The following is a 26,821-nucleotide window of genomic DNA, read 5'->3' as shown; positions in this document are numbered from 1 at the left end:
ATTAAGAAGAAATAAGATAAGATCATTGCGACTAAAGCACGGTCTCAAATTAAATCACACTTGACACAATTAGGGCTACATAACATCCCTTCTCGACAAGTTTCATTATTTAGCAAGTCATGTGAATTAAAAACATGAGCTTGATCTTGATATCAATAGCGTGATCAAGCTCATAACGTCTTAACAAAATATGATAAAATATAATTCTAATATTTTTAAACTATAAAGAAGCTCAAATACTATTAATGGGAATAAGATATATGATTATAGTCGGATATAAATTGTATGATCAATTATTTGTTAATTTAGCAAAAGTTTTAATTAAAATAACTGCACGTAACATACAACCGAATGGTCACGCATTCATCGTTCCAAGCTTGAACTAATTAAAAATTCAATAATTTAAATGAATATTCCAAAATCTCAAAAATCTTATTCCAATGTGTATTTTAATTACATGTGAAATGGAGCGGATGCGGTCGATGCATCAATCAATCCTTTCCATTAATTAATTTAACAAAAAAAGGATAGTATGTATATATATATATATATATTCATGCATACATGCATTGAATCCTTACAAAATAATAATATGTAATGATTACGTATCATTAACATTTTTGATAAAATCCCAGATGTAGTATCCTCAGATTCTCCTTTATCATTGCCCTTATATTGTTAAACAAGCAAGATTTAATCGCACAAATCCAATCACATAAATTAAAAGGGGAATCTTCTTCATAACGGAAACTGGAAGACTCTTTCTCAAGGCTTCATGTCAATTAGTATTATTTTAACGGAGATTTGTCCATTGGATAATACATTTACTAATTATATCTCATCTTTACCCTAGAAATTCATTCGGGCTTTTCTCTGCTACATGATGTAAATTTTACCCTGGTACGATGGCTAAACGAGAAACCTTAGATTCCTTAATTATAGTGTCAGTTTCATGTAAAATATATGGAATTCACACGATAAATAATAAAAATTATTGAGAGAAATACATCATGTGTATCATAGATTGTTGCACACATGCTTGCATGCACACCTTTCCCGTTTAATTGGAATCGAGTCGAGTTGAACTAGAGAAATGCACTGCTCGAAATCAAGAACTCGAGCTTTTTAAGGATAAGAATCGAGCTCCATTATATTTCATTTCATGTTTTGACATTACACCGAGAAATATGTTATTTGATTTCTAGTGAATCAACAAGATTTGGGTTTAGGTACAAAAAACTTAATTTTATGACATAATTAGATAAACGTACAAAAAATGTAGGCATATCCAGTGTGAGATTTTATACACGATAACGTCGAGTGATGTCATACTGTCACAATCATCTGGAACGGCGCCGTCAAGAGAATGCCCAGCTCCAGTGTCAACATTATGAAAAGATCTTCAATAAATCCTGCATGGTTTTATTCCCTTTGCTCTCTCTTAATTTATGGCATTTGTCATATCATTCCAATTTAGTTTGATGCCCAAAGGAAATGGCTGCATGAGCAATCATTCTGGACAACCCACAACTTTTCTATATAAATGGGCACTTGCAAGGCTCGACAAATGTCATCGGTGTCATCTAACAAGCCATAACCCACTGCAATGGAGTTCACAAGGTTGAAGAACTCCAGCCTGTTCTGCATGTTATTGGTTCTGATTAATCTACGTATGTCTGCACAGTGTTGTACAAGAGAAGGCTCGGTATTTATGCACCGCAAGGTTTCTAGCTCTCTATTCCTGCATGCATTTCATAGACGATTTGCTCACCTAGCAAGCTAATCAATATTACCCCAAAACAATTAAAAATAAATTTCAACTTTCATGAGTATTATTTCTTTTGAACAATCCAAGTTTTGTCCGAAAATATACGCATTGTCGCTCCATTATACTTCACTGAAGCTATGAAAGTCGCTGACTTCTAGTATAATTCTTGATTTCCAACGTGTTTACGTACAGGCTTTCTTGGAGATGAAAAAGACAGGTTTCAAGATCAGTGATGTGCATGTACCTGGAAGCCATAGTGCAAATAATGAGATGCCTGAGGATTGGAATCTGAGGAGGGTTCCAGGTGGCCCCGACCCATTGCACCATAATGGTCAAGACCCGAAGAAGCACCGGAAAACTCCATGATAGTTGGGCATTATGTTGTTGAAAGATTTCTGCTGGTTTTTCCTTTATCCTCTGAAAACATAAATATCTATATATGCATTTTGGACAATATAATGGTTATTTTGGATCCAAGGAAATCAAATACTGATCAAGAATATATGTGAACGTGAAATTTACCAGCTTGTATTAGTAGACTTCTCAAGATTCTATCTTTTGCAACACAAGTTTAATCAAATTCATGTAATTCCATGTCAACTTCTAAAATATGCTCAGATGTCGTTAGCTCATACGACAACCATTCCAGCATTGTATAGATATTATCTGCATCTGCCTGAGATTTGTCACCTGCCACAAATTCATAAATTTTACCATTAACTTCAATTGAGCTGATTCCGGGTTTCTTTTGAATCCCGAAGGTCTTCATTTTCTTCCTCACTTTACTGGCACCATGCCAACTTCCGGTCGCTGCATAGATATTCGAAAGCATCACGTAATTTGAATCCCCACTTGGATCCAGATCATAAATATAATTCATCAAGCCTTCTGCCAAGTCCACCTCCTCGCAAGCTCTACATGCGGCCAATAGAGAACCGAGCATTATCTTATTTGGTTTCATTGGCATGTTCCGCATCACCAATAAAGCCTCTTTCAATCTCCCAGCACGACTATAGAGGTCGACTATGCATCCATAATGTTTTACACTTGGAGTGATTTTATGGAATTGTGCCATTTTATCAAATAATTCAAGCCCCTCATTTACTAAACCACCATGGCTACAAGCTGTAAGAGCTCCAGTAAAGCTCACGCCATCGGGTTTAAACCCATCAATTTGCATAACTTTGAAATACTTCAAAGCTGCCTCTGCATGCGCATTAACAGCCAAGCCAACAATTATTGAGTTCCATGAGACCAAGTTTCGTTTAGCCATGTTGTGGAACACCTGGTGAGCCAACTCAACAAATCCACACCTACAATACATGTCTATTAAAGAATTATTCACCCGAATATTGTCTCTTAAATCATGGATCAGCACAAACCGATGTAACCATAACCCTAAACCAAGTGTTCCCAAGTTAGAAACTGCAGAGAGCACTGAGACAATTGTTACAAAATCAGGCGCCACGCAAAACATCTGCATCTCTTGAAAACAATTCAAAGCTTCGTGGAACTTTCCCTTCTTCACAAACCCATCAATCAGTACAGTCCAAGACACAGCATCTCTGTCGGGCATTTCATCAAACAAATCGATTGCCTCCTCAAATTCACCATTTCTCATGTAACCATTAATTAGAGTATTCCAAGTCACCTTATTCTTGATATCCAAGTGGTCAAAAACCATTCTGCTGATTCCCAATTTACCAAACTTCGAATACATGCCAATTAAGGCAGTGCCCACCATCACATCGTTAACATCCAACCCGAGTTTTCGACAATACCCGTGAACGGCAAGCCCGAGGGATAATCCCTGGGATGGGAAATTGGCACATCCAGAGAGCAGAGTTACGAAAGTGATGTGGTTTGGCTCGGCACCCGATAATCGCATGCGATTGAATTCTGAAGCTGCTTTGGATAGACGACCGTTTTTACAATAGTGGGCGATAGATGAGGTCCACGAGGCCGTAGTGGCGTCAAGAGAACCGTTTTCATGGTTGTCGTAAGAGCTTTTCAGGGCCAAGTGGTGGAGTTTTGGAGGAGGCTGCGGCGTCGAAGGGAGCTGGATAAGGATTGGGGAGGCTGTGAAGGCGGGAAGAAGGCTCATTCTTTCAAATTACAGTTAGGTCTCGTAGAGAAAACGGCTTCCTGGTTTTCCTTTTTCCTATTCTTTGTATAGCTGGCAAAATGGGGTAAGTCAAGTCGGGTCGAGCTCCCTCGCTACAGAAAATAAGGAGGTTGGTTTGATAAAATCTAGACCTGCCAAGATACGAGCGACAGGACCCGTCTACCCGTTTTGGCAGTATTAATTTTTTGTAACGATATAACAACATTCTTTAATCACGTTCTAATTTTTTCTACGTTACTTTAAATAATGGTCATTTTTATATTTTAAATTTTGTTACTTATTTTTTGACATAATTTTATTTATTATATATCCAGAATTTACGATTTCTAGCAAAAATGATGGGAATCGACTCTTGGAAACTCAAGTTTATTGGTTTTCAGTTGAGGAAATAAGGTAACTACTACACTTGATGGCCTGCAGAAGAATATGTACAACATTGGAAAACATAAGATGACAAACGCAAGAATATGTAGCAAGGGGACATTGGTCCCCAAGTTTCATGTCTTTGTTGGAATCGTACAAATCCTATGACTAGATCCACCGACAGTCCCATGTTAATGATACGAAAATTATTGATTGTATCAAGCAAACTCATGGAATTGAATTGAATTGAACTTGCTCTTGTAACTCTTGTAAACTTTAAAAATGATACTTTAAAATGACTGTTGGTATGATCATGGCAAGACTTTGTCACAACAAAAACTTACACATTAGTAAATATTATACATAAAATTCGATTTTTATTTGGTTTCTATCTATAGCGATTGCCTATTTGGTCTTCTCTCGCCGCCACCGGCGCAGATAGACTAATAGGACATGTACAAGCAGCAGCGAACATAAATTCCTTTCACCGAGCATCAGCAGAGGTAAATGAATCAGCAAATCCTGATGGCTTAGCCGGTATGCTTCCTTTGCTGTCCTGGCTACAAGTGCCACTAAAATCTTGGGTATCCGCTTCCTGCCAGCCCTTCAACATCTGTGGAAGAGGCAACGTCATGTCAATGCCAGAACAATGATCCATATTTTCGTACGGTTTCCATTTCTCGACCAACCGAGCTAGCACATTCACGATGTGTCCCATATCTGGGCGATGGTTTGCCTCACGTCCAGTGCAATGTCCTGCCAATTCGGCTATGATGTAAATGCTATCGTAAATTTCTTCTTTTGCATCAAGAGAAGGGTCGATCGAGGCAATGAGCATATCTTTGTTAGATTTAATCTGGCAAAACCACTCAGCCAAGTATCTGTTTTCCTCTGAACGATTTTCATCAAGTGCAACTAACCCAGTCAAGAGCTCCATTAGTACTACTCCGAAGCTGAAGATATCGACCTTTGTGGTTATTTTTCCCGTCACTGACAAAGATCAAAAGATTAATCGACAGAAAAACAAAATGGCAAATAAATCAAACACAGATGTACCAGTATTAGGCACTGAATTTCCTATTTCTTATCAAGAAAATATGCAAGCGATATGAAAGGCGCAATAGTCTTGAGCTTATTTATTTGTCATTTATAGAAAACATTCTTACCAGCATATTCAGGTGCAAGATATCCAAAAGTTCCAGCCAGTCTAGTAGCAACAGATCTCTCTTTATCGGGAGCCAACTTTACCAATCCAAAATCGGACACTTTAGCCCGAAAATCGTCATCAAGAAGAATGTTTGCCGATTTCAAATCACGGTGTATAAAGCTTTGGTGCGCCAAAGAATGGAGATATTCGACTCCTCTGGCTACATCAAGAGCGATACTGAGCCTTCTTGCCCAAGATAAAGGCTGTAAATTTAGACTCCTCCACCGGAAAAGATGTCTGCTCAGAGCCCCTTGAGACATATATTCATAAACCAGAACCCTCTCGTTTCCTTCAGACGAGTATCCTAAAAGGGATACCAAGTGACGGTGGCGAACATTAGAAAGCACAGCAATTTCAACTTGAAATTCATTCACTGCTTTGTTACTAACTGCCATAGCTTCCATTCTTTTAACGGCTAATTTTGTTCCATCTTCAAGTTCACCCTTGTAAACTGCTCCAAAACCTCCACGTCCCAGCTCGTTTTCTGGCGCAAAATTATTGGTCACTTTACGTAGGACCTGAAAAGATATTACCAAGTTCCCCGCCTCAAGAACCTGAGTATCATCCAACCTGTCAATCGTCCCACTCTCGGTACTGCCACCAGTTCGAGTATCCGAGGATGAGCTATCCGCTACTGCGATTTTTAATGTTTTACTGGGATCTGATGAATCTTTTGGATGGATCACAACACCACCAGGTGATTTTATAATCCCTTGTTGGCGACATAGGCAGTAGACAGACAGTAATACCGCAAGAAAAATCAAAATTGTAGAACCCGCGGCTGCAGCCACTTTGACCAAAACTCGAGATTTGGTCCCATTTTCTGGTCTTGACTTCTCTGTGACAGCAGTAGGTGCATAAGTCCTTTTACCTCTACCATCTGACGCTGGGTGAAGATCTATTGAAGGATTGTTCGGTGGTGGTTCATGGCCATCATTTGGAGAAGGCGGCATTGGTGGTGCAGTATCCGGTGAGGGGGATTGTTCAGGTCCATTAACTGTTAATTTCGGATTAGCATCAATTATGACATTCACATCGTCACGGAATCTTGGCAGTGGTGGCTTGAAATTGTTCCCACGTACGTTCAACAATCTCAAAGATCTCAAAAGGGTAAGATTTGTAGGAATGATACCGTGTAGATTGTTGCCTTCTAAATGAATTTCAAGTAATGATGGTAGATTCGCAAGTGAAGGACCAAGTGTACCATTAAGCCCAAGATTCTTCAAATTTATGACCGCAACCTCGTTCCTCGAGTCACAACTTATCCCCCACCAAGGTCCTCTACACGGGTCATTACCAATCCAATCAGAAGCAAGTTTTTCCGGGTAACTCAAATCTTGAAGAAAATCTAAAAGAGCATTCACTTCAGGAGCACATGGCTCACCAGGATCAGATTGGCAAAACGAATTTGACTCGTAAGAAACATTTTCAGATTTGAACTTTGGTATCGAACCCATTAACATGTTATTGTTCAAATCCAATACTTGAAGATGCATATTGGCCAAGCTTTGGGGAATCAAGCCAACGAGCCGATTCCCATTGAGGTTGAGCTGTCTCAAAAAAGTTAAATCCCCAATATTATCTGGAATCGAACCCGTAAATTGATTACCATGGAGCCATAATTGAGTTAATCCAACCATGGTTGAAACTACATCCATAGGGCCACTCATACCACCCCCATCTTGATTATTCAACCACAAAACCTGCACCATGGAGTCACGAAAGCTGCTGGGTAAAACACCGGTGAGCCTGTTGCCCGACAATCTCAACGAAGTGAGAGACGGAAACTTCCCGAAAAACTCGGGCACCGGTCCGACAATGTTGCAACTCGAGCAAGAAAAACTAGCCAACTGGGAACACTCCGCTAGCTCACTGGGTATACTCCACCCCGAACTCCGATTAAAGGGATTATAATCAGCTGCCAAAACACGAATACTGCTTAGACCTTGAAAAAAATCTGCAGGGATCGTGTCGAATTCATTAAAATCCAAGTATGCGAATTGTAAATTGGATAATCCACTGAAAGACGGGAGCTTTCCATTAAAGTTGTTTCTCTGAAGGCCAACATTCATCAGCATATCTAATTGATTAAAATTCTGTGGCAAAGGACCCTTTAGTCCAAGGCCCTGAACCTGGATTTGAGTGATTCTGCCATTAGAACAGAACACATGTGGCCAAGAAGGAGGGTCACAGGGGTCATTTCCCCCATCAGGCCATTTCAAAAGCTCTGGATTTTCTAACCCATTTCTGAAATCATCCAAAATCTTGAAGTCATTTTGGTCGGTAATACAATGAACAACTCCCAAAATACAAATGAAAAGAATCCTAACAACGTGCATCAGTTTTCTTGGAGCAACATCCATTTTCCATGCATGATTATATCACACTGCAACGGGATCCGATATCTACAAATAAAGGAAAATGTGCTCAGAGATTCCGGCCGGGGGGTGTGGGGAGAAATAATAACAAACCTCGTCCAGTGTACATGCAAATGAAAGAATCACTTAGATCGGCTGGTTTAGTAATTTTTTTGGAAGCAAAATGGTGAATGATTAATGGGTTTTTTCCCCTCAAAGCAAGAAAGAAGATTGAAAGCTAGAAATGTGGAGAATTTTCACCATTTTCTTCGGGATTTTCATTCCTCTGCAATTGGAGCAACACGTCGCCTGTATTTCACAAAAGTACAAAAATTCGGTGACTGCTACACGTTTTCTCTCTCTCTCTCTCTGGCATTGATTTTTCTTCTTGGTGTTTTGTAATTTCTTCATCTATGTAATCTTTCTCACTGACTTTTACGGTTTGATGACACGCGAGAAACAGTTGAATACAATGTATGATGAAGATTACCATCAGGTGTTTCACCGACTGAAGACACTTTTGAAAACGAGTTCTTGAACTTACGTTTGTCATGCACTTCTCACTCAAGTTCTTTAATTATGAGATTTAGAATAATTTATTGTATCATTCATCGTTTCATATCACATCTAAACCAAAAAATATCATTTAAAGTTTTTACTTTTTATATTATCAGCAATATATTTAATGGATACATTGCACTTTTAATTAGACAATAAATTCTATGGTCCCATTAATAAATGTACCAGTTTGATCGGCGATAATCAAGGGAGCAGATTTCAGGTTGCTTTCAGCTTTTGTAATAACACCCCAAATCATCCTTGAAATAAATAACGAATTAGCTAAAATAAAACATTAAATATGTTACTCTTCTCTCACGTCTTAAAAATTAAAGATTTAAAATAAGTTTATAATGCGCTACAATTAACTTCTATAGCAATTTGAGTTAATCATTTTCGTAAAACGAAGATTAATACGAAATAGTTGTTATACGAGCCCATTGTGCAGTCACGCAGCCACAGGCCCGGGCTCGGGACGTGACAGAATGGTATCAGAGCCGGTCACCAGCAAGAGACACCGGGAAATAAGTGCTATGCTGGGTAAAGTGCTACGTGCATGGGAGCCACCTCTTGAACATGTGGGACAAAGTACTACATGACGGGAGCCACCTCTTGAACCCGTAGGAGCCACTTCTAGATTCTCGGTGCTGGTGGATCGAGTTGTCAGGCCGCGACGAGGACGTCACGTTCTGAAGGAGGGGTGATTGTGATAACCTTGTCCCACATCTTAAAAACTAAAGATTTAAAATGAGTTTATAATGGGATATAATGAAACTTCTATAGCAATTTGGGTTAATTAATTTCGCAAAACGAGGATGAATACGAATTAGTTGTTATAGGAGTCCATTGTGCAGTCACGCAGCCACGTGCTCGGGGCATGACAATCACAAATTGCAGGCCCATTGTAATTTTATCTGTGTTTTATGACTGTGTGTGGTATACTGCTTTTCTTATCATTCTGTTTTTTTAGTTGCAATTCTTGACTTTTTAAAATAAAAATCATGACTTTATTTTAAAATCATAGTTTTATTATTTATCTAACGAATAAAACATTATTTGAAACTCTTAATATATATAATCAAATTTGATTTACCTTTAATTTTTTTCTTATAAAACACATTAAATATGATCTTAAAACCAACTATTTGGTGCATGCATATTCTATTGAATTTTAGTTTGAAACTCCGAATATAAAATGGATAATAATATTAAGCTTAATTAAAAAAATGGAATAATACAAAGGATTTATGATAATCATTAATTATTTATCAGAAAAAGTATTGTACTATATATATATATATTTTTTGTAAAAAAAAATTGATTGGAAATAATATATTTGCTTCATAATTTTTTAATTTATCTTTATAAAAACAAAAGTAAAAATATTTTAACGCACAATCAATTTACAATTTTACATGCGGATGAGTTTAAAATAAAGGGTTCTCACATAAAACTCCATGTGTAATATGTTATGTTGTGATTCAGTTTTTACAAGATTTTTTTTATTCAGTCCCGACAGAAACGTTCGTTTGTTCTAACCCCCTAGGATAACAGTTTTACACATATGCCCTCATTACCCAATTTTTCCCTATTAGCATCTCTTTTCTCTTGAATTTTTCTTTTAATAAAAAAGTAACAGCTCCAAATCTATTAAAATTTTGAACTTTTTCGATACATTTTTGAAGTCACGGAAAAATGGGGTGATTTTCCAAGCTCTAAGGCCATATAAAATAAGCTGAAATTGTGCGGTTTATTGAAGATCACGATTTTTCTTTCTCTTGATCGACTCTCACTTTCATCCGTTCTTCAAAGTTTCATGATCAAAGTTCAAAATCTGGTAGAAATCTGTCGATTTTTCTATGTCCATTGATATAAAAGAATATGCTTTTCCGTCCCTTCAGAGAAGAGGGGATGTGTCAAAAAATCGGCTTCTCAAGCGAGCAGATAAGAAGAAGACGTTCTCTTCAAAGTGACATACAAAGAAGTAATGAAGGATAAGGGGATTGATAAGGAGATTGTGCATTTTAAAAAGACATAGGTGGCAGCCATTATTCGGAAAGAGTTGGGGTGAAGCTTGTTTATGGGCACACCGAAGAACCGGGCCACTTCGATAAAGAAGGAGGGGATGAGAAATCTGGGACCACTACGAACCTGGTCTCTGGAGAAAGTAAAGAAACCCTTCGGAGGCTGATTAGCCCGATCGGAGGGACCGGGGATCCGGATTTGGTAGGAAGAAGTAATAGAACATAAGGCTAGAAGATCTTCTTCAGAGCCGGGGCGAAGAACACTTTACATGGTAAAAACCAGGGAGCACTTGGGACCTCAGGATGAGGTTAGCTAGGAGCTTGAGTCTTGCCTTTTCCCTTTTTAGAAACTCGGGAAGGGCCAGAAGTGTAGGATTTGGTTCATTTTTTACTTTTTGGGAAGATGAACGGAAGTGGGTTTTTCCACAGAAGGCGAAGGAGAGTCGGAGCGTGCCGCTGCTTACTCTCACTCAGGCAAGCTGTGCGCATTCGCTCTAGAAGTAGACGAGCTGGAATTAGACATTTCCTAAAGAATAATGAGAACAAAATAACTTACTAGTTGGCTGAAAATCTGACAGAAATAGTAGCAGTCGCCAGAGGAGAAGCACAGTACGCCGGAAATATGAAGGGAGGTTGTGGAGAGAGTGCGAGAGCGTAAAAATGAAAAGTGAGGAGGGTCTTTTGTTTTATATAGGCGAAGAAAATTGATCTAAGCCATTGATCTAAATATGAAGGGACGATCAGGATGCGTCTTGGAAATTGTGCAGGGATATGAAAAGATAGGATCAGAATTCGAAACGTCTCATACTGATCAGATTCTTGGAATTCGAGACTTCCCAAACTATTCAAATTCTAGGGTTTACATCATCAGCCCTATAAGCCGAGAAGATAAAACGACAAAAGTTTCCATGACCGGGAACAAGAGAGTGATCGGGACAACAAGCAAGACTCTAGTCCGACTATTTAAGGAGGGAGTGGTGATACCTCTAGGCGAGCCCGGATCATGGATGACCTGAGACAATATAAGAATAGCTCGGGTCATGGAAAACTTTGAAGGGAAGTCATATGATAGGCCGGGTAGGTAGATGCCCGGAGCATCATTTCCTGGGGCTAAGGGAACTCGGGCTTTCAGACAAAATCCGGATGATATCTTCTTATCCGAGTACCTCGATAAAATCAATACACTCAAGTGCACATGTATGGGATACCTTAACTCAGTAATCGTCGCTAATCATTTGAATTGACAGGACGAAGGAGACATCGTGTATGGTCATGAGCAGTGGGTGTCAGAAAACAGGGAATGGACAACCATCTTGTCATTATTAATAAGTAGGCACTAAAAACAATGTCTTCATTGACTTTCTTTATATAAATACCAAGTTTGCTTAGTATTTACACATTCATTTTTCAATTACATATTGCCTACAACATTTACCACAATATTCTCCCATAAACACTTCACTGATTTGAGCGTTGTAGTGGTCACGCCGGAGAATATCCTAACGCCAATTAATGCTTTTTTTTCTTAAGAGTGCAGGTCGAGGTACCCGTGCATCCCTCCCCAACTCATCAACCCGAGCTGATGCAATGACCCGTTAAACTCTTACTCGATTGACCAGGTCTTTATCATCCATCATTATATTATTGAAGATCTGACTTACACAATTAAGAGCTTGAAATTTTATGTTATATTTTTCAAAGTGGGTTATACTCAACAAATTCCAATTTGCGAGACAACTTGTTTTTGTGAAATAATTGTTATCATTGAAAAATCAAATCAAGCTTGAAGCTTTTTCAAATAACATCCAATCACCCAAAGAATTTATTTGTGTCAGCTACTTTGTTTGTTGTCATGTCATTGTAACAATGTTTGATTTCTTTATGTAATTTATTGTGATAATTGGTTGATATTTTATCTCAATAATTTGTTATTGATTTATCATTATCATAATGTATTTCTTTTTTGGTTGAGCAAACCAAATTTTTTATGTACAAATTTCACCAACCATCGATGTTAAATAGTTTCCGGTGGGTTTTATGTGTCAATAACTCGTACCAAATTTTTACCAAATAAAAGAATATCAAACTTAACAAAATGTGCATAACGTCTACCAAATATGTCACTCAATGCATCATTATATTCGGTACAAAATATTTTCTTAAATTTTTTACGTCATCATCTATGTCAATATATCATTTAAAGTAAAATTAGCCAACTATATATCATATTGAATTAATCTTACACTTAATATATAATATTTTTTGGGTGTAATAATTGTCTATGCTTGGTAGAGCGATCGAATCGTGGTGCTTGAGCTGCTATGCGGTTTAAAAGATTTGAGTTACACCATTACTACTAGCTATAGCTTTTGGTAAAACGACAAGCGCTCGGTCCTACAGTACTGATCAATTTCTGTCACACGATACTTGATTGTAATTTGATAGTACTTGATTAAAGTTAAAGCGTACATAATTTATGAAAGATGATACCTTAAATCTAACAAATCATTTAATAAGTACGAAATAATGGGTTTCATTATATATAAATGTGGTATATTATTATCAACTAATGTACATTGACGTGAGAATAAAGTGGTTAATTTGTATTGCATGGAACATATTTAATGTATATATGATGATATATTGCTCTACAACCATTGATTTATATATCAGAGTCGGTCATCTACGTCGGATTTATTTGCGTCGAAGTTCCATAATGTTTGTCTTAATTGAATTGACACGAGCATGAATTTATACCATTGGAATTTCGATGCATGATAGGAAAATATCATGTCAACCGTACCAAATAACATATCATTGATACCAAATATTACATTAATTATACTAATATAAATGTTAATGGAATCAAGAAACCATACTAAATATATTTTCCCAACGTGAGATAAAACATTATGTGGAATATTAATCGGGATGAGTAATTTTTCTTGCTCATAAGCTTCATCTTTTTCATCTTTTCAATATTCTTTACTTATTTTAAAGAAATCAAATATGTGGACAACAAAATAAACAACCTTGTCCATAAGAATTTTCTTGAATCATAAATTCAGATTTTTTAAATTCATCTACTGTTAAATTATTTTGCGTGATTGTAACCTGAGAATGAACACAAATTTTATTTTATTTTTTGAATAAAAATGAGCACAATTTAAACAAAGTGTCGGTACGATGTGCGTGATGACTAAAGGCCCTCGTTCGGTCGTTCTCCAATCGCACGTGTCAGTTTTTCAACATTTGACAATATTAACTAAATACTAATAAATCCATCATTAAAAAAAATCATGAGATGTATTAATTAAATAATGTAGATTCGGATATTAATATTAGATGAATTAAGTGAGCACAAAAAAAAGTTGTGTAACGGTCTCGTGACTTAATTTTTTTAGATAGATCTCCTATTTGAGTCATCCATAAAAAAATATTAATTTTATATCGAAATATTACTTATTATTATACGTTCATCCGTTCCATGAGACTGTCTCACATAAAATCTAATAATAAGTGATATATATAGAATTAGGGGAGGGATGGTTACAATTGATCTCAAACTCCACACTTAGTCCTGAATTTGAGATATTTCCCACTTTGTGTTAGATGAGTTATGTTATAGACAAGAAAGTGATTTTTAAAATAGTATTTAAAATATAAATTAAATTCCAGGATTGCCGATTAGACATTGTGATTTTTAAAATAGTATTTAAAATAAAAATTAAATTCCAGGATTGCCGATTAGACATTTCTTAGCAAGTACAAATTTATTTACATTAAATCATCCGTTTAGTCCCAACCCTTTGTCTACATTTTGTAATAAATTATTGTTATCAACATTTTCTAGGCATCAATTGAAATCCTAAAGACACTTAATTAGTACAGATCCCTGTCAAAATCACTAATAACTAATCTGTATATTAAACAATTTTCTTCGTAATTTTTTTTTATAAATATGTCCTAAAATTTAATGATGTGGACGCGACATACTTCAAGATTTCGATCGGAGTCACATGATGTGCTGCTATCGTGTCATTTCTCATTCTATTATATAAATTATTTTATTTATTTTTACTCTTTTTTTAAAATAAATATTTCTTCATTTTCTCAATTCCAAACAAAATAATTATTTTCTTTCATCAGTTTTTCAAATGCTCTTGTATATTAGTCATTTTGTTGGCTTGACCATATATACATTGATATAAATATAATCACATCAACATCCATACTAGGTTAAGCGTGCATGAGTGAGAGTAATACTAGGATATATGATCTATTGGGAAGTTTTCGTGTGTAAAGCTGCTAACGTTCTGCCACTTGATCTGATTGGCTAGGTGTATCGTAAAAGAGTGATTACATGTCTTAACAGATTATACTATTTCTACTGAGAACATGACCAACGATAAGGAAAGAGTAAGACTAATCTCAAATAGATATGAGATAATATCAACAGATAGACACACACCTCCCCAAATTCATGGGCCTAACAATCCGACCCATTAATACTCAGACGGTGCATTCTGCGCTGCCACAAATATAATAAAATAAAGTTGCATCTTGGCTAACATCTATAAATTTTGGATTAGTGATAAACGCTTGATTATAATAATTGTTATCAGTTATGAGTTCAAATCTCCCAAAAAGAATATTTTTATATTTCTTTGGGAGGATGGAATGTTGAGTTAAACATGTACAAATGAGAGTAATACTGTGATGAGTGACCTCATGAGAAGTTTTCATGTGTAAAGCTACTTACGTTGTGCTACTTGATCTGGTGGGTTAGGTGAACCGTAAAAGAGTTATGACATATCTTAACGACTAATATTGTATCTATTGGAACATGATTGACGGTAGGAATATGGTAAGACTAATGTCAAAGTGATATGGGATAGCACCGACAGATAGATACACACTTCTCCGAACTCATATGCCTAACAACCCGACCCACTAGCACACAAGTAGGTACACTCAACGTTGCCATAAGTATAAGAAATTAAAGTTTCACTTTAATTAACAACTATAAATTTTGGTTTAATATAAACGGTTTATCCTAATAACTCACGATAAAAAAAATTTTAAAATTATCAAAGTCATAAAAAATATATTAAAAATGAAATTCGATTATTAATTCAGAAAAAAAAATGCTTATTGTTATCCCTACCCATAATTAATGGCGCAAAAAAGAGAAGAAAAGAAATAAGGATTGGGCTCAAATTTTATCCATCAAATGAACTACATCGGGTTTCCGATAAAGCAAATGAAATGGGCACTTTTAGTGCATCTTTAATTTGTTCTTTCCATTTAAACAACAAATTTCGAAATTTATGAAACTTTCAACTCTAAATCTCCGCAATCTCTTTCGCATGATGTAAACTTAAATAATTTATTTCTAATTTTAATTTTGACAGTTTCGAAATAATTACCCTATATAAAAAATAAATAAACCATGGAGTAATTTTAAATATTTATCTCGTGGGTACTATATTTTATGTGAGACAGTCTCGTAGATCTTTATCCATGATAAGGGTCAATCCTACACATATTTACAATAATAATTAATATTTTTGTCATAAAAATTAATATTTTTTCATGAGTGACTCAAATAAGAGATCTGTCTCACAAAATTGACTCGTGAGATCGTCTCATAAAAATTTTGTGTCTCGCTGGAGGTTCCTCTTGGCAATATTATTAATTCAATTCTCCATGTAAACAAATATAGAAAAATAAAAATCTATAAACAATATATTTTCTAAATTTCTAATTATATATACTCTGACTGATATATGTCTTATAAGTTGTGTAGTATGTTTTTCGATCTCTTGTAATAGCATAATATGCATTTTCATATGATAAAGTTATATAATTATGAGCGATCAACCCATGAAGATATTATTAATTTGAAATAATATGCAATATTTATATTGGTAATAACTAATAAATAGCTAGTTGAGTTTATCACTCATTTTTTTATAATATAGAACTCAATCATATGATATATACCACAGATTTTTTTATATATATTCAGTTGTAAAATTTAAAAATTATAAAAAAATAAAATTAAAGAAATCAATTAAAAGTCTGAAGAAAGTAAAATTGGAATAAAAAAATTTCTCTAAACTTTGACTCTTTTTGAAAAATTCAAAAGACGCCTTTGATTATTAATATTGGGTTTTGATAAGTCATTAACCCTGTATATGACTTGATAAATGTACAATATTGGCTGAGCCTATTCTTGAAATCAAAAGAACAAAATCATATTATCATCTTATAAAATTTAATTTAATCCATGGATGACCAAGAGATAGCTCTTCATATTATTCATATTTAAAAATTCAAAAATTATATTCGTAATTTTATAAATTTTATATTTTTTATTTCAAAATTTATTAATATTGTTTAATTTCTAAACTTGATATCATGTTTTTTAAAAAACCTTATATATTACATTTTTCTACTACAATTGAACCCACGACCGCTATCTTTGAATACGTAAACCCTTGAACTAATGTAACAGTATGCAAATCGGGTTAACAAGATAAATAACATTAGACAAATCATGCGCAACATCGCCGAAAAAATGTTGACAGAGATAATCGAATCCATGAATATTAACCAACACTTACATAGGGCTACTCCACCAACTTATTACATTTTGATCAAGGCACATGCATGCTTATCAAGCAAATGAATTATTGCGACACAGCGTTCAACGATGTGCATTGAATGAATAAGTGGGAATCAACTCAAACTCCACTGTTGCTCTCCCAAATCTCATTTTCGCTCAATTGTTTACGTCTCTTTAATTGATCAAATAGTAATTAAAGTTACTAATTAGTTAAATTATGCTTATAACCATACATGTACATTATTTATAAATTTAATAAGTTGAGACTACTTGTAACGCTATCACGAAATATGAATTTGAAATCAATAATAAATAACGTAAAAATATGAAAGACAAACTTTTAAATGTATGGATTCCTAGTGGAATAGATTTATTTGAAACCCTTAAAATTTCTGTTAAGAATGCAACCGAAGTTCCAAATTGGAAGATTAAAGGAAGATCATCTATTAATAAAATGAAACGATATCTTTATTGACATGAGTCTTTTTTAATAAAGTCAAAAAACAAATCCGTGAGGGTCTATTCCCAATGTGAACAACATCATACAATTTTGAATATATGTGTGACTTCCATAACACAACAAGTAGTATCAGAAACATGGTTTAGATCGAGTCATGTCGATGGACTCCTTGAATACTTAAAAATGAAGGAGGACATGATTTCTAGTAAAAATCATTGATGAGCTCTCGAGGTGGGTGATGCTCCAAATATTTCATGTAAGATGTGCGTCCCAATGCAGTGAAGTGGGGTGACCTTGATTGGAGGACGGATAAAGCTTGAGGGAAGGCCCAAGCATGAGAATAATGGTGAAATTTCGTTTGAGGATGATTGTTGAGAATACAATCAAAATCGCACATTAGAAGATCAAGAGAAATACCATAAATTAATAAGATAGAATGATATTTTTATTGACATGAAGTCTTTTAGGTAAAGTCTAAAAACATATTGATAAAAATTTATGCTCAAAGTTAACAACATCATACCATTGCGCATAGGTAATTTTCAAACTTTACACTTAGTTTAATCTATATGTAAAAAGTAAAAACTCTGGCTACATTAATTATTCGGCATTGTCATGCTACGGCAGCATTCGCACTCTAAACAGTCTTAGCCAACTTTCAATCATTAAATATTGCATATATACTTCCGTGCAAAAAAAATATTTATGTTCTTGCACCATACAAAATTTCGACTTCCAAGATTTCAGAATTCAATAAATACAATTCTCCGAATTACAATATAAGAATTTGGCAAAACTTTTATCACAAAAAAATAACAGTGTCGGGTATGCATGTATTTCAAGTTGTATATTGTTCTTGAAGTTGTTACCATATAAACCATATATATTTACATTGCCAAATTTTAAACAGACGATAACCCTTTTTACTTCATCGGACCAGCTTCGTCAACGTCAATTCTAACACATGAAATGTCACCCGTGGCAAATTGTTTAGGATTCTTGCTGTTCTTCATCGCTGATTCACCTGGAATTCCATTTGCATCCTTGCATTTGAACTTGGCAAGAGAACTCAGCTCGGTAACGGCTTCTGTGATGTTTTCCACGTAAATTACGGTGTCAATCAGCAGCGTTGCAACTGCGGCAACAGGCATTATTTGCAGAAGGTTGGTGTCTTCCAACAGTTTAGATTTCAACAAAGATTTCAGGTTCTTGGTGTCTATTTTTAGGTTCGCCAGGGCAGGATTAGGGAAGGGCGGTTTAGTCATTGTCTCAATGCTCGATGCTAGTTCTTTTAGTACTTTTCCAGATTCTGAACTCATTCTTGAAAATGATTCTTGTACTATCCCCACGATGCCTTCTGGCCCCTGCAATAGTGGTAACCAAAAAATATATATTTATTTTTTTCAATTGAAAAAGACTGCTGTTAGGGTTATATTATATATATATATATATATATATATATATATATATATACCTGAGTTCTGGAGTTTATGTAGCCATTAAGGGCTTCAACTCTGCAGGCACACTGCCTTGTCAAGTTTCCGATCTTTAAGTATTGTTTCCACGGATGCCGGTACATGAATCCGCCATGGCATGGTTCCCATTTCGCAAAATTTGCCTGTCATCATTTAACAATATTCAAAATAAAGGTTGTATGCAGATGAATTAAAAAAAGAATGTGACAGAAATGTGTTGATTTAATTCACCTACCAAGTTCTCTAAATTGCTTTTTGAATCAAGAACACTGTTTAAGCTAACAAGATTTGACCTTTGATCAGTCTTTGAATCTCCCCCTTCTGATGTTTTGAAACACTCATCAGAAATACCTATCAAAATTATAGCATCAAATTGACGTTAAATAAGCTGCTGATCACATATGGGAATTAACGAAGTAACATCATAAATATATCTGCGGTATGTTCTATATATAGACCTTCCAATAAATTTCCGAGCTTGTCGATGTTTTCAGCAACCAGCACGTGAAGATCTTCACCGGCCCAGACGGGGCACACCAAAATGGATACCACTACACATGTAGCTGCACCGATAAGTACAGTGGATAGCCTCTTTTGCACCAGTTCAAGTATTTCGTTGGTCCGCAAACCGGATATAGAAACCATAGAAAATGTCAAGATGAATATCAGCATCCCATAATCATATCGAGCTTTCACTTTGGGAAAGAATCGTATAAACGTAGACAACACAGCTGCAACATATGTATAAATGCCACAGAACAATATGCATCAGTGAGAAAAAGAAGTTATGAACTTTAGGGATTAAGTTTTTTCCTTGGAAATTAAATATACCTTGTAGGAAGACAAATAGCCCAATCAAGATCGGTTGGCCTGTTTTTCCACTTACAACTGCCAAGTGATTTGCTCCAATGCCTAGAACACCGGCTACCAGCGTTGCAACTCCTCGGTTTAGTCCTTTTCCTAGCGTTGCACCTGCCAAAGAATGGGAAATTAAACATATTTCATGTGTTCGTCATTAATTTAACTACGGTTTGATCATAACAAAAAAGAAAAATACCCAACTTACCGACAGAGAACTCGAATACGACCACCACAGTCATCACAGCCCACATTGCAGATACACCAAAGTTGCTGTACAAAGGCTGAAAGTAGTAAAACAATGAGACTAATGTTAGTGTGATCCCAACTTTTAGCGAGTGTATCAATTTTCTAGGATCATCTTTCGCCATCTTTTCCGTTTGCTTTGCAATTTCATCAATTTTTGCCATCATCTTTGCTACAATTCCTTTAATCCACAACCATCCACTCAAAAAGACACTCACTTTTTCTGTATTTTCAGGCTCCATTTCCATCATCGTCATCTAATAAATAGAACTAGGAAACCTCAACTTATTTTACATGAAATGTTGAGTGAGAGTACTACTCCATAAGTGAGTGACTTATATAAGAAGAGAACGGTATTCAGATATGAACAAAAGAATATATTCAATTATTTTCAAAATATTTTACTTTGGTGCCTTTTAATATGTACCATGCAAGTACTAGAAAGATAAAAGATAAAGAAAAGAATGGGTCGCTATAGTGAGTTCAGTAAAGTAGGATTTTAACCACGAAAGATATATCTGTTATCCACAAACTAATGCACCAAATTAAAGGTAGAAAGGGTCTTTTGACATTGCTATTTTACAGTGTTTTTTTTTCTGGTAAGTTAAAAACATGCTCGGATATTTACCAGGAATAGAAGATTGTCCACTTACCATTAGGTTATAGGTTATGTCAAGCCAAGTTGATAGTTCGAGTGTTTATATGAACTGTAACGCATACATACTCACATTTGACATGTCTGTATTCCATGAAAACATTCTGCAGTTCTTGGTGTCAGATATGCTGTATATTTTCTGGATTATATATGTTTTTGAATTGATCAATTTCGTTTAAGCTGAAGTATTATTACTAAGATTAGTCCATGATTTTGTATTCTTTTTTTTAAAAAAAAACAAATTATTACAATTGGTGGAGAGGATTTTTGTTTTAACATGAATTCGAATTTATGCATCCCATCTTCTATGTTGGGATAAGTTATGTCACTGCACATCGAGGGAGTTGGTATCCATTAATTATATTTAAGGAGTTATATGTGGTAAGAAAATTGCTGTTAGAGTATTAATTTGGTCTTTTTGGTAGTCAACTTATGAAAATTGAAAGAAAATAACCAAAATCCTTCAGGAAGTTTGCATATTTTTGTTGTTTATTTATTCCTTATGTAATTAAAATAAGGGTTTTAGTACAGTATAAAAATTGATTTTTATTTGTTCTTTTAATCCTTTTACGTTGAAGTACTTGACATGACGTTGATCATTGCTGAAGTGGATCAGCATTATTGTTGATATCATAGCTAAGATTGTTAACGTGTTTGATATCACATATGCACTTTTGACGAGAAAAATATAGTAATAACTAAATGAAAACTAATCGAAAAGCTTAATTTAATAAATAAATATACTATGTCCCCGTCGAGTCCCAGCCGATCTCCTAATATCCGTTATGAGGGCGATTAAGCAAGCTATGGCCAACCTCCCTGCTGAGGTCCAACCAACCGACCTATTATACATTCTCATTTCTCGAATTCTGATTCATGTGCCGACCTATGAGCATATGCATAGCTCTAGGGAGGGTCAACGTAAGCTTACCACACGCAAATAGAGTTTGCGTATCAAATGACCCCACAGTAAGACGCGGTACAAATCTCTTATTATGAAAATCTAGAGTTCAACAAGGAAAGAATTCATGTAGATTTAGAATCAAGACTAGAGTTTTGGTCATGCGAGAACTCTGCTCATGATGACTCTTTTTTATAAATATCATAATCGATGATGATGTTATTTATACACTCACTCATATTGCTTACTTATTTTATTCTCTCTATTTTTCTATTTTCTAACTTAAGCGTTGAGTTACATCGGAAAAACCTTTCCACTCTAACGTTTTTGCTTGTGTTTTCAGGCTACCGTCCTACAGGCAGAGCTGACCTCCCAAAACATGTTCCCGACCCTAAGGCAGGTATCACTATTTTTATCATCATCAATATATATAGAATAATACCACAAGTGCATGTTTTAACCAGACTGACGGGAGTCAGGTACATTATTTCCAACGATAAATTTGATGAACTCTTTATTATTACTCGGAAGATCGCGCAAGATCTTCGTTTCCAGACACGATCTACGTAAATGCATGCACATGCTCTTTTATTCTGATTTGAAGTATGCACCCCGTATAAATTTGGTTCGCAAGGAGCTGTATATTTTGTTTTGACATATGAATAAACACTGATCAAATCGGGCAGTGAATATATTCTTGGAATTAAAGCAGTTTCACTCGTACTATCTCTTCTGACATATTGTGTTTCAACCCTTCAAAAAGAATATCTTAACTCATTAGTTACATACAACATAAGACACCATAATTCCTGCTAGATTTCAACTAACCAACCAATCCTCCCACTTTCTCTTTAATTGGATATATAGATTGTATTCAACGTAAATCGATCGTATCGTGAATTAAACATTACGTACACCAACACTCCGGTGAAAAAAGAATAAAATGTTTAAAAAAAATACAAATATAGTTAATTAAAATTATGAATTTGTTAGAGTAGATACCCTGCAAGCCAACGGTTGGCTAGGGAATTTATTGACTCAAGTGAAATAAACAATCTTTATTTTAATATAATTTAACTTTTCATGGTCTTGTTATACTTTTTCTGTATACCCATGCAAACAGCATGGATAAAGTCCTTGATTATGCTTTAATACAAATGAATCGTAATTCGATGTTGAAACTCATTTGTAAACACTGCATATTCTAAATTCGTTCCTAGTCGATTCAGCCGCCTAAAACAGGGATAAAGGTCGCTTGAGCTCGAGACTAGCATCTGTGATGTTGTGTACTGCGTTTCTTGGTAAGGGCATGAAACATACAAATGGGTAGTCATATGATAATTATACCGAACAACCCTCCCTCGGACTTTCCAAGTGGTTATCATTCATCGAGAGGATAAGTCTGTGGTTATGATTGTACACCATTAGTCCTTACGACCCGGGACAACACTGAGGCTCTATATGCAAGGGCTGTGCTTTGACTCGTTTACCGGCTCCAGGAGAGTCATCAGGTGGCGAGGTTGGTACAATTGCGACACATATAGGAGCCAGTACATTGTAGTCAGGGATTCACCGCTCACCTACGGGTGTGGATATCCTGTGTGATCTGATGAAATAATAGTGCATGGAATCTCTGGCCAGAGTATGAGATGTACGTTGGAGAAGGAGTTCTCCAAGAGTACACGCGATGCCACTATTATAGTTATCACATAGTTATCGAATTAATATGCAACCCTCGATGAACCAATGGTTGCAGATTCGATCGGGATATATGAGATGAAGGGACCGTACTGTACGTTAATCATAATCGACTGGTTCTTGCAGGCACTATCAGTGATACCTAGGGGATCATGGGGCGATGCTACTAGACGCTCTTACCATGATCCGATGAGTGCAATCAGAAATGAGTTTTGGCATTCTTGATCAAGGTGTTGATGAAAATAATGGGGCTAACTAGGGTAAGCCCGAATAAAAGATTATGTCCTTAATCACAAAGAGTTGTGAACCCACGGCTAGCTGTATCCCTGAACCATTAATGGTCACACAAGTAATGGATCGTTTGTTCCCGTTGAGAGAATAAATTCAAGGAGTTGAATTTATATTATGATATAGTAAATTCAAGGAATTGAATTTATGATAATTAAATTTTGAGAAAATAAATTCAACTCCTTGAATTTATAAGATAATAAATTCAAGAAGTTGAATTTATAAAACTTGGAGAGAATAAATTCAAGGAGTTGAATTTATAAGATTTGATAATTTAATTTATTAAACTCAAAAGTTGAGTTTATTAAATATTAAATTTTGGAGGTGTTAAAATTCAAGGAGTTGAATTTACAATTTAAATAATAAATTCAAATGTTGAATTTATAATATATTTAATTTATTAAGCTCAAAAAGTTGAGTTGATTAATTAATAAATTAAATAAGGTGAGTAATATGTTTAATGAGCTTGTAGGAGTACAAGTCCAACATAATAATTAATTAAATTTTTAATGGGCCTTGATTAAATTAATTAAATTAGTTGGACTAGACCAATTAATTAAATCAAGCTCATTAATGTTAATTATGTAATTAGGCTATGACTTAATTATAAATAGGGGATGCAAGTCAAAACCCTAGCCTACCAAGACAATCATTTTCGAAAAACATTCTCTCAAACCCTAAGGATTTTTCGGTCACCTCTTGTAGGGAAAGGGTTTGAGTCGTCTCTCAATTATTTTCTCTCTTACGTAAAATATCTTTCAATATTTCTAGTGCAATTTGGAAGATGATCAAACAATCCAGTCGTGGACCTAATTAGAAGAAAAGAAAGGAGTCTCTTGAAGAAAGTTCGTAGGGATTCATCAAGAGCTAATCCGTTTATACCGGATTAGTTGGAGCCACGTGATTAATTCACAAAGGTATAATTTTCTAACACCCTATGCATGTTTATGATAAACTATACGAGCGCCCAAACATAAACATATTTTGATTGTCAAAATAAAATAAAATATTTTAAAACTTCCGCTGCATTTGGGCGTGTAGAAAACCGGGATCCAACAGTGGTATCAGAGCCAAGTTTTTTTCTAAATCGTATGGTTTGATATTGAATAATTAATTTCTAACCACACAAGAAAATTTTTCAGAAAATTATAGCACCATTAAAAGATTATTTTTTTCCAGAAAACAAAAAAAAATATTTTCGTTTCTGCCCGGAATTGTTCCGGACCCTGCACGCACGGGGCGCGCAGCGTGCGCGCGGCCGGTGCGCAGAGACGCGCAGCGCGCGCGCCGGGCGGCGCAGCGTGCGGAGCGTCCGCACGCGACAGCGCGGTTTGCGGAACATCCGCCCGCTGCGCGCGCGCCTGTGCGCCCTGCGCGCACAGGAGTGCCGCCACTGCCCGAAACGTTCGGGCAGCGGGCGGGCAGCGAGGGCGGCTACCCGGGATCGTCTCGGGAAGCGTGCTGAATGGTGGGCTTGAATTGTGCAATTTTCTGATTTTTCAAATTTTTGGGCAAAATTGATATTTTTGGAAAATGGTTCGATTTTTATCTTGTAAAATTAATTTTTAGAATATTACTAATTTTCTTGTAAAATAAATAATTAAAATATGATTTTAATTATTAATGGTAAAATGAGTTTTACAATAAATCAATTATTATTGATTTAATTCGAAATTAAATAAAGGAGTTTATTTAATTTATTAAATTATTTAATAATTGTGGTGGTTAGTGATAAAATTATTACATATATGATTTATCAATTAATTAAATTGTTTAATTAAATTGAGGTTAATATTTGATATTAAACGCATGAAGGATGATCGAGAGCCTTGACCAATGTGTTAGGTGTATGTTAGGATATTTTACTGTTTTATTCGTTTTTTTTTTTAATATTTGATATTATTAAAGTGGCCTGGTTTATGGCCCGTTCCCACCCCATGAGATGTATCCCTTATGTGCCATGGCTATTTAAATGTAATCATTAGAAATAGTGGGAGATCAAGACTGGAAGATGGTGGGCCCGATGAACGAGATGAAGACATGTAAAATATTGGAAGCTCTTGTAATAGTTGCATTTGCATTCCTACATTCACCTAGGTTTTGGACCTGGATCCATGTATGGCTCACATGGATCTAATAGTGTTGGCGATCGATCATCCTTATTTATTGTTGAATGTCATATTATGATATATGCGATATATAGTAGTATGCATGTATGTATATTATTAGATAATATAGTTGCATGGATCCGGTAAACATACAAACATGGCACGCGATTTTTAAATTAAAATGATGAGACAAATTTTAAAATTAAAATCCCTCATTTTGAATATGATTCAAAATTTATATCAAACCGTAAAAGTAAAAATTAAAAGAGTTTAATTTTTCCTTGCCTTCCATCAACCGTGGTTGCATGTTGATCGCTACCCGCGGACAGTGTCTGGCTCATATTATTGGGGAGGCCTGTACGCCGGAAAGCTGTGACTTCCACCGGACATATGATGTGAATTGAGTGGAACTCCCATGACTTCGGCTCATATTATTGGGGGAACTCATGGCGACCGTCTACTACAATTCAATATTGATGGGTCGATTTGACACGCGAAAATAAACGACGTCATATTATTGGGTCCTTATTAAACATGAGGCAAAACACGCGGAGGTTGCATAGGAATGCAATTGAATTCTACCTTTTAGAAATTATAATTGGCTGATATTATTCGGGATTATAATTGGCTAATTGGACTCTACGTGCCCACTAAGAAAATACGATTTCCCTTTTTCATCAGAGGGTGGTGAAAATTTCAAAATAGTGGGAGGGAGATTTATAAAATAAAATCCATATTTTATATCTTAAAATTATTTTAAAATAATCAGCAACCATTATTCTGTTTCCGTATCAGTATATTTTTGATTTCGTCACGTAATACATTTTTTGTTATTAACAAGCTAACCGAATCTAATTTTCAAGACTGGTTGAAAAAATTTTTTTAAATTCGGAGAAAATGACATACACACTAATGTCAGTCTTGTTGAACTGACAATGCATGCAAAATAATGGGACCATAGTGCGCAAGCTAAAGTGTAATGTGCTCGCTTTTATGTCAAATAAATTGTAGGGACAGTTTGAGAAAATGTTGAATGTTGCTGACATTCGAATAAACATGCAAGAGTTGCATGATACATGAAACCCGTACAGTGATGCAC

At 35.4% G+C, this 26,821-nt stretch overlaps 3 protein-coding genes across 10 annotated transcripts; all 3 read right to left on the bottom strand.

Moving 5' to 3' along the window:
* Positions 1 to 1,148: 1,148 nt before the first annotated feature.
* Positions 1,149 to 3,956, bottom strand: LOC142548083 (pentatricopeptide repeat-containing protein At1g05750, chloroplastic-like). 6 transcript variants are annotated; one of them, XR_012820879.1, is made up of 3 exons: positions 2,291 to 3,956; positions 2,013 to 2,201; positions 1,149 to 1,741 (listed from the first exon to the last, which is right to left on the bottom strand). XR_012820879.1 is itself a non-coding variant. In XM_075656452.1 (2 exons), the coding sequence occupies exons 1-2, from the start codon at positions 3,870 to 3,872 to the stop codon at positions 1,904 to 1,906; spliced, it is 1,752 nt and encodes a 583-aa protein (XP_075512567.1). In that variant the 5' UTR covers positions 3,873 to 3,956; the 3' UTR covers positions 1,149 to 1,903. The 6 variants fall into 6 exon arrangements, 1 of the variants encoding a protein (XP_075512567.1); XR_012820877.1 differs by having other exon boundaries at positions 2,013 to 2,185; XR_012820884.1 differs by having other exon boundaries at positions 1,149 to 1,676; positions 2,013 to 2,185.
* Positions 3,957 to 4,567: 611 nt separating this feature from the next.
* Positions 4,568 to 8,335, bottom strand: LOC142548063 (receptor protein kinase TMK1-like). 3 transcript variants are annotated; one of them, XM_075656437.1, is made up of 3 exons: positions 7,935 to 8,335; positions 5,423 to 7,868; positions 4,568 to 5,246 (listed from the first exon to the last, which is right to left on the bottom strand). In XM_075656437.1, exons 2-3 carry the CDS (start codon positions 7,824 to 7,826, stop codon positions 4,741 to 4,743), a joined length of 2,910 nt encoding a protein of 969 aa, XP_075512552.1. In that variant the 5' UTR covers positions 7,827 to 7,868; positions 7,935 to 8,335; the 3' UTR covers positions 4,568 to 4,740. The 3 variants fall into 3 exon arrangements, with proteins under 3 accessions (XP_075512552.1, XP_075512550.1, XP_075512543.1); XM_075656435.1 differs by having other exon boundaries at positions 8,082 to 8,334; XM_075656428.1 differs by having other exon boundaries at positions 5,423 to 8,334.
* A 9,893-nt stretch (positions 8,336 to 18,228) lies between these two features.
* LOC142519472 (aluminum-activated malate transporter 2-like) lies at positions 18,229 to 20,377 on the bottom strand. Its single transcript, XM_075622507.1, has 6 exons — positions 20,035 to 20,377; positions 19,800 to 19,940; positions 19,427 to 19,699; positions 19,204 to 19,319; positions 18,968 to 19,111; positions 18,229 to 18,857 (listed from the first exon to the last, which is right to left on the bottom strand). The coding sequence occupies exons 1-6, from the start codon at positions 20,327 to 20,329 to the stop codon at positions 18,417 to 18,419; spliced, it is 1,410 nt and encodes a 469-aa protein (XP_075478622.1). The 5' UTR covers positions 20,330 to 20,377; the 3' UTR covers positions 18,229 to 18,416.
* Between the last annotated feature and the right edge of the window lie 6,444 nt (positions 20,378 to 26,821).

The sequence above is a fragment of the Primulina tabacum genome, chromosome 1, assembly GCF_025594145.1.
Source record: "Primulina tabacum isolate GXHZ01 chromosome 1, ASM2559414v2, whole genome shotgun sequence".
Taxonomy (NCBI): Eukaryota; Viridiplantae; Streptophyta; class Magnoliopsida; order Lamiales; family Gesneriaceae; genus Primulina; species Primulina tabacum.
This window is presented reverse-complemented; position numbering and strand designations above follow the sequence as displayed.

Coding starts and splice junctions, on each gene's coding strand:
- LOC142519472 (XM_075622507.1), bottom strand. CDS start 20,329: ATGACGATGATGGAAATGGAGCCTGAAAATACAGAAAAAGTGAGTGTC. Junction 19,941..20,034: donor CGTATTCGAGTTCTCTGTCG/GTAAGTTGGGTA, acceptor ATTCTTTGGCAG/GTGCAACGCTAGGAAAAGGA. Junction 19,320..19,426: donor GCTCGGAAATTTATTGGAAG/GTCTATATATAG, acceptor TAATTTTGATAG/GTATTTCTGATGAGTGTTTC.
- LOC142548063 (XM_075656437.1), bottom strand. CDS start 7,826: ATGGATGTTGCTCCAAGAAAACTGATGCACGTTGTTAGGATTCTTTTC. Junction 5,247..5,422: donor TCTTGCACCTGAATATGCTG/GTAAGAATGTTT, acceptor GATCTTTGTCAG/TGACGGGAAAAATAACCACA.
- LOC142548083 (XM_075656452.1), bottom strand. CDS start 3,872: ATGAGCCTTCTTCCCGCCTTCACAGCCTCCCCAATCCTTATCCAGCTC. Junction 2,137..2,353: donor AGAAGTTGACATGGAATTAC/ATGAATTTGATT, acceptor ATAATGCCCAAC/TATCATGGAGTTTTCCGGTG.